The 8332-nt window shown below is 41.1% G+C and overlaps 1 protein-coding gene across 1 annotated transcript; it reads right to left on the reverse strand.

Moving 5' to 3' along the window:
• Positions 1–6152: 6152 nt before the first annotated feature.
• LOC122407371 (potassium/sodium hyperpolarization-activated cyclic nucleotide-gated channel 2-like) lies at positions 6153–8040 on the reverse strand. Its single transcript, XM_043413536.1, has 2 exons — positions 7808–8040; positions 6153–7344 (listed from the first exon to the last, which is right to left on the reverse strand). The coding sequence occupies exons 1-2, from the start codon at positions 8038–8040 to the stop codon at positions 6153–6155; spliced, it is 1425 nt and encodes a 474-aa protein (XP_043269471.1).
• Positions 8041–8332: the final 292 nt, after the last annotated feature.

Here is an 8332-nt window from a genome sequence, read left to right on the forward strand (position 1 = left end):
ATGACTGTACAGCCCCAACTTCCTTAAAATACTTTCGTAGTAAAATCGTCAAGCAAAATGTGATAAAAACCATTTTCTATTTACATGAATATGCATATCTATATTTTAAGAAGGAACATCAGCTTGAGAAAAGTGGTGATATCTTAATGAAACTTATAGAATACATTTTAGGATATATTTTCTGTAACCTCTCCAATTTTTAATCCATTTCATTGGGCCATTTTTTAGTAAATCATTTCTAAACTTCGAATATTTAACACCTATCCATAGGAAATAACTCCACAGACCCCATCTTTTCATACTCAAAAACAAATAAAAAATGGTTATAGTTTAGAAAAAAGTACTATTCTACAGTTTGAACTCTAAAGAACATGTGTGCAAAATTTGAGGTTGTTTAATTCTGCCATTTTTTTATATATCACATAAATTCCACCCAAAAATTACGTATTTTTGGGGGTTAATCCCGTATAAATAAAGCAAACAGGGTTTACATAATCTAGATAATTTAGATAAAAACAATGAAATTCATATTTACATAACCTCACTTTACGTAAAGCTGATGTTCCTCCTTAAACTAGCTGGCTCATGGTGTTGTCAAACCTTCCACCGATTGTGTCGTTATTATACTCGTTAACCTCAAATAAGTGTTTTTCCTTTACCACTCCCAAGTGATTTTCACTGGTAACAAGGCTTTCTCAAGACATCATTGATGTCTAAAAACATTATATTTTCTTATTCTCGTTTTCGGCTCTTTAAAGTTGACAGGATCTTATTTCATTTAATACAAATCGTTGCACAGGAAGTGTGTCTGCCATAAGAGCCAATGTATAACCCTTCAAGAAATGTGATTTTCGTTAATTGTTTTTCGACAACTATAATCCGGGACCCTACAATAATTCCGGGAATAGATGCACATTGTATATTTCTAGCATATTCCAAATTTCAACTCTCAAAGTTTGAATTTTCGATTTCCATTAAATTCGCGTGAACTTGCTTAAGTTATGTTTAAATTATGCATAAGTTTAAAAAAAATTGTGTTTCTGATATTGATCTTAGAATTGATTGCATGATTATTTATAATAATGAGGTTTCACGAATCAACCATAAATTCGTGGCCAATGATGCCAATCTCCATAGCACAGATTTAAAGCATTAAATCATGAAAAAATGTGTTACATGCGCATTACGTTACATTTCATCAGTATACATATTCCACTAATTGATTGCCTGGCCATGGACAACTGATCCATCGGTTGTGAATAGATGTGAAAAAGCTTTTGAAGTTACGCAATGAACTTCACATATCTGTGTATTTGTGACAGCGTACGATTATTTATCACCTCGTCACGCGTCCAGTTGACAGGATACATGTGAAAAGGGGAGGTAAATATCGTTTGCATAGGATTTGTACAGGAGCAGCATATCCATGAGCAGGGAAAAGCGGAAAAGCTTGTCTTTGAGCAGGAACATGATGGTCTATCGCAACATGTGATACGATGACGGCGGGAACGAGGTGGGTGGTGCGGTGGATGAGGAGAAGAAGAAGGACGACGAAGCAGTTTAAACTCTTCCGGATGGCTTGTGCAAATCATGGTTCGAGGAGAGATATTTTCGCCGTTTAACGTGCACCCGGTAGCGATGAATGCCTTAACGGTGCAGAGATAATCGAGTACCGGCAAGAGAAAGAGTGTAGTAGAAAAAGATGAGGAGATAGCAGAAGGGGGAAAGAGAGAGAGAGAAAAGGGAGAGAGAGAGAGTGGTGAAGATGAACGTAGCATGGGTTGAGAACGAGGGGGTTAAAAAAGTGAGGGGTGATGGTGAATTGCAGAAACAACCCCTTAGCCAATGCCGGCAGAGGCCTCGTTAAACCCGACACGTTCTCCTATCGGTTATACCCCATTATAAATACATGCATATCAAGTAATTATATATAGCCATATGGATAAATAAATATAAACTTATATGGCTGACGTCTCCAAGCAGAGTTCCTCCCACTTATTTCCTTACATTTGAAAGACTCCGTGCCACAGTTCCGAGTGCCACGACTACATCGAATTATCCAGATCACTCGCCGAAGTCAGCAATAAACGAAACGGAAGAAAACTTGTGCAACCCCAAAGCGCATCTCATTCATTTCAGCATTCCATGTGAATTTTATCCGTACCTTTTTTCGGATCCTTATCCTCGCCTCTCCAACTTTGTACACAGTCACGTGTGCAGTTAATACTCCTTACTGTGTCCCCTTAATTATTTACTTTATATGAGTTACGCTTTAGATTACAAATCGTGATTTAACGACAAAAGTTTATCAGATCCTCGGTCACGAGCAGATTTCCTTCAATTGTATTTTCCATCATACTTTGCAATAAAAAATAAGACTCCGCATTGTGAATTAATTTTAAGCACAGAATTATATGCCATTTTTCGTAACGGCCGTTCAAATTGTCAGTTTTTTTAAATTAAAATTTACTAAAATCATATGGCCGATACCGCGTTCATTTTTTTTTTGAGATTTTCAATTGTTAATTGTCATTTACAATTATTTAAATAAAGCTGACGGAATGAATTGGTGTGTACAAGTAAATGGAGGATGAATAACAGGTCGAAAGCATGCAGTCAAATAAAAAATGAATGATGCGAAAGGGTAAGAGTCGGGAATAGGGAGGTTTTCGTGCCGGATATAAATCCTGACGCATAGTAGAGTTGGTCGATCGTGCAGCCGATGTTGTAGGGTAAACCGTTAAAAAATTGATGCACTACATTCGGAAGTGCAGTACGTGTATTACGAGGCAGTTGAAGTTACGTATGTAGTCAATGGTTATCGGAAGTTCCAACATCAATACGTATCGGGCGTGTACAGTTATCGGCAAAAGATGGTAGAATGAGGGGAGAAAATACAAATGTATTGAATAGATGAAAAAATAGCGAGTGAGAGATAAAACAGAGATAGAAAAATAGAAAAGGAACGAAGAACTGAAGGAAAAACTAGGGGTACTTTTATACGATCACTAAAACTACATAAATATCACGTGGCGGGACACCCTAGTACAGTGAGACCCAAATACTACTGGTTTCCGGGAATAAAATAATGGAACAACTATTCAGACGGAGGGTGATCCCTATAAATATAAAAATCTCAAGTACTTATTTTTGAGAACTGAAGATTCCAACTGAGGACTCAAGGATTTCGGGATTCTTTGTTCAAAAATTCTTTATTTTACTTGAATTTTATAAAACACAAATATTTTCTCATGGAGTCAAATAAATGTTTATAATGCCTAATTCGCTGTTGGCATTTAGTAATCGTCTATTTACTTTCAGCCGAAATTGTAGAAAAATCGATTCAGCGACCGTTGGAATGTTTTATAAAGCTATCGAGTCTCGAAAAAATCACGTTTCATCGAATATCAAGCATTGTTGCAACACGTTTTTTTAATAAGCTACAAATTCCGTCCGCAAAGGTAACAAATCTGTGTAAATAATGGTATAAACCCTGTAGAAAAAATTGAATAGATAAGTCACTCTTTGATGGACGACTTCATGACACAAAATCCTCACAAAACGTCTTCCATTCACAGAAAATTCACGAAAAATAGTAGTGAAACTCTACAAAGATATCCTCAATGAATTAGTGTTCATGGTGCATAAAACAATTATGTATTATTTGCAATACGCTTAATCTTTTATAAACATTTAAACGTACTTGCCCCATTTAGTCTAGCGATCTAAAGAAATCCGATGAAGTTTCATAATTCGTTTAAATTTTTACTAAACCCTCAAATACCCAGAACAGAAGGTTGCGAGATACTTTCCAATTAGTTAGAAATGAACAGTTGAAATTGAATCAAAACGAAAACGAACGAATTTCGTAATGAAATAAAGAATTTCATAAATTTCAGGCCAAACAACGAAAATCGAATTTTATCAACGTCCCAAGATGAGTCCCATTGTAAGATAAATCCACATTACCGATTGTTAAGGACTGCCCCACTTCGTCTTACACAGAAAGCGTTTTAGTTGTAGTGAGCACTAAACAAGAGGAGAACAGCACGAACAGTGGAGACGGAGGAACGGAGGTGGGCGAAGGTACGGTGGGAAGATAAAGCTGCAAGGGGTTGAGTGGTGGAGGAGGAAGATCGAGAAGGAGTTGAGGTTGGAGCGAAGAGGCTGCGAGAGAAATGAAAAGGGGTAGAGAGCGGGAGGGAAACTGAAAGAGGGAGAAAGCCGAACGTGAGAGCTGATTTAACATGGGAAAAGACAAAGACGGCAGAAGAAAACGAAGAGGACGAAGAGAAAGAGAGAGAGAGAGGAGAGAGGAAAGGAGAGCGACTGAGGGAGAGGAAGTAAGAGAAAGAGCAAAGAGGTGAATACAGAGGAAGGGAAGGTTGGGAGAAGGTTGCTGAAGGTTCCAGCAACGGCGGCGGTGGTAGCAGTGACGGAGGGGTGGCTGGTAGCCCGCAAAGTATCGACCCGATGCTCGAGAAGGCTGCCGCTCCCGCTTCCAGGGTCGCCGTCGCCGGGGTTTTGTTACTATAGGTATGCACCCTGTTGCCCTTCTTCTCCGCCCCTCTGCCTATCTCTTTTTCATGAAAACACACTCACTTAAAATCTCAGCTTGTCCTAGTACTTCTTCTATATATTAATAAGACTCTCATCTTAGACGCAAGTTTCATACACCGGAATGCCCAGCATCCGATTGGAATCAGGAAAGTTCTGCAAACCACCATCATCCCAATGGCACTAAATTTTCTAACGTAGAACAAAGCTGATCGCCCTAATACGATTGTGGGAAATGATATCAGAAAGAAGATGACTAACCTCGTTTGTATCCAACGGCGAAGGAAGGTCCGATAAGTGCAAGAGTCCTTTTAGTGCAAAAAGTTATTTCCTCGAACCTCAAAGGTCGATCGGCCTCGCTTCATCTCGTTTGACCTTATTTTTGCAACAAAAATCCCTAAACAAGAATAAGAGTCTTCATTTTTCCAAACAAATGACAAGGGAATCAAGTTCAGTGACCAGCCCATTGTTACGGGAGAGTCAAGTACGAGTGCTTGCGAGAAAACACAGAAGCCTCGGGCAGTCCCTCGTTGGCTGGTCCCACGGGGTGTGGCTACCGAGACAGAAGTACAGTAATGGCACACTCAGGTGCACGAGAACGGTAGGTGCAAGTTGAGTTTTTTTGCTCTTTGTTAATCCCCCATTCCGTATGAAATAATCCGGAAATATTTTTCCCTCGCCCTTTCCTTCTTCACCGACGAATTCATGGCTAATTACGCTCGAGCCAACGGGGCGGGTAAATACGTTCTTATTGCTCTTGTCGTCGCACCAGACACCGCTGTTGTGATAACAATGGGCTGAACGGAGGAAAAAGGAGAGGGAAAGAGGGACTGTGCGCGCCACTGTTTCACCGCCGAGTACAATTCAGTCCCGCGTGTAGAAGCGCGGGAGTGTACCGTCATGCGATCGTGGCACTACCAAGCACGCGCATTGTCGACCTATTACAATAGCCTACTCCTCCCTAAGCATTCTCTCATTGTCATTCCGCCAGTTCTCGTCTCACTTTATCTCCGTATCTCCACCGAACGCCGCTCACTCCGCACCTTCTCTTTGCCCATGCGTCGATGCGCAAACCAGGCATTGTTTTGTCGAATGGGCGTCGTCCTGATACAACTCTTAAGACTCACGGGGAACAACTGGTCCCCGGAACTCCACCCAGTTGTCGACAATGAGCTAGTTAAATCATTCAAATAACGTTCACTCGTGTTGGAGATACAAATTTCTTAAACGGAATTAGAGCTTTCGAGGGATACTGAACACACAGTTTCAGCTCGTTGCTCGACACTCATTTTTAATTATCGTCAATTTTTTTCATACTAGTTTGGACACAGAGCTCAACAATCAAAGGAACTTTTGAAATTCTGAAACTTTTTTGTTATAGTGTTTGCATAAGAAGTTGATGGAAAAAAAATTTGTAGAGATCATCTTATATCAGCAATAATCTTCATTGGTGGAACGTTAATTGAGCCTTCAAGCGCTGATGGAAGTGACTTCTGCGATGAAAAACTGGGAAACTTCCTTCATTCATATTCGCAGCGTTTTCCAATAAAGGGCCAAGTGCCACGTGGTCAAAGTGACAGGCGAATCGCCGATGGTTACTGAGCATTGAGTATAGTTGTCTTCTCATGTCTCTCGATGGCGATCTTCTTGATGCGTTCCCAAAGCATTGGATAGGGATGAATGGTTCGAGCGAAATCGGCTCTCTCGAGTCTGTAAAGTTCGCAAATCTCTACAGCAACGACGCTTGCGACCCTGCGTTCGTCGGGCATCACAAGTGCGATCTCACCGAAGTGAGCACCGTCTTCGAGATGACAGACCTCCTTTCCAGAATTCGTGTAGATGGCGACGGTTCCAGTGGCAATGAAGTACATGCAATCACCGGGTTGTTTGGCTCTGACGATAACATCGTTGGTCAAGAATATTTCAGATTTGAGAAGAACGACGATTCTGGTGAGCAATGAGATCGGTAGGTTGTTGAAGAAAGTTACGTTTTCAACGAGCTTGCGACAAGAATGCATGCCGATTTCTTGCAGCATATGCGATGAGAGCGTATTGTGGATCTCAGACTCACGAAAATAACGATGCTGATAACGAAACTCGTAGTAAGCGATGAACCGTTGCTGGATCGAGCTGGGCAGTTGACGGTGGCTCATGTACTGCTTAAGTTGAGCGACGATCGCTTCGTACTGAAGCTTCGAGCTGTTTGAAGCCTTGAAGTATTGCATGACTTGGGCAATGATGAGGCAAAAGATGAGAGTGCCTAATAGCTGTATCACTATCCCAAGATACTGATCATCAGCGGAAGTTGGCTCTTCGTGAAAAAATCCTGATCTCGTGAAGATCGCTACCGATCTCCTCCAGCAGGACCAATATCTTGACTGATCGTCGTGGGACCAAATGCCATCGACATTGATCCAGGATATGTTGGATGGTCTTTGAGGCACTCCAAGTGTTATTGTAACTATCGGCACGATCCAGGTAACGCAAGTGCACCAATGTAGAGCTATCAGCAGCCAGGGCAACGTGCAAAAGAAACGAAACTTGGCTTCGTCCATGCCATATGTGTTGAGCATCTTGGTGGTGTACGAATAAGCGCAGAACACGCGAAAGGCGTAAATCAATGTCGACAGTTCACGAGCCACTACGAGGTCGTACCATGAGCCAAGGAAGAAAAAATCGGTCGGCAATGAACCTAACAGGTCTGGTACGAAGGTACCACGCTGAACGTAACGTCTCATTATCATCTTGTAATCCATCTCGACGTGGCGCAGTGTAGTGTCGAAGTACCTGCACTTACGCATGTACCATTATTTTTATGCTTTTTGTTTTAGTGACAGAGTTATGGCTCATTTGGATCGTACATGTACTCTGCCCCGATGTTCAACATTCACGCGTTCCTCCCTCTCCGCCATTATACAACTCTATTTCTTTACAACTAGATGTCGTGAGCTCTTTCTCTTCTTACCCTGTCATGAAATTAATGAGTATATCGGTGCAGCATAGAAGTAGGCAGAAATTCTTTGCTATCGTCCAATGGTAAACATCACTTCGATCCATGCCGAATGCTGCCTGGTACGGCACGAACATCATCATTCCGATCATTGTAATGATCATGAGGAGATCCCACCAATGTCTCTCCAACAAAAATAATCGTACTCAATTGGATTAGGTCTCTCTTTGGTTTTCAAAGTTCTCGGGTACGCGAAACCTCTTTCATATTTCAAAACAAGAGTGTAATACCAGTTGCTACCTGAATAAACTAAAAGGGTGAATTATATTCGTGAAGTTTCGGAGATGACGACGTTTCTCGTATATTATGGCACTGTGAGTTCTCAAGTATCTTCGGGCACTTGGGCTCTTCTGCGAAGCCATGAAAACTTGACGCACCAACACCCAAACCTTGTGGCAACAACCGCGATTCGGAAGAAAAAATATCTCTTCCTGTTTTATGTTAATATCGCAATCATGCTCCACTCGCAACATTATTTAATGGCTTTCTTGGGGTTTAACGTTTAAACATAACTTGGTCACGATAAATAGCAGGATCTCCGGATCCAAATGTTGTTTTCGATTGAAGTTAGCTGCTCACTGAAGAGTTTCACTTGTATTCATAACCATGAAAATACACAGGACGTTCTTTGTCGAAGTTCTAAATCGCCTGAAGATACAAATATTTATTCAGTCAGCTATGCATACAGGCAAGTTTCTATCCCACGAATTGTTGTCATCTTGTTCAAACGGTTTGTTGCAATAATTATGAGACCAGCGGTTTCTG

This window comes from Venturia canescens, chromosome 2 (assembly GCF_019457755.1).
Source record: "Venturia canescens isolate UGA chromosome 2, ASM1945775v1, whole genome shotgun sequence".
Taxonomy (NCBI): domain Eukaryota; kingdom Metazoa; phylum Arthropoda; class Insecta; order Hymenoptera; family Ichneumonidae; genus Venturia; species Venturia canescens.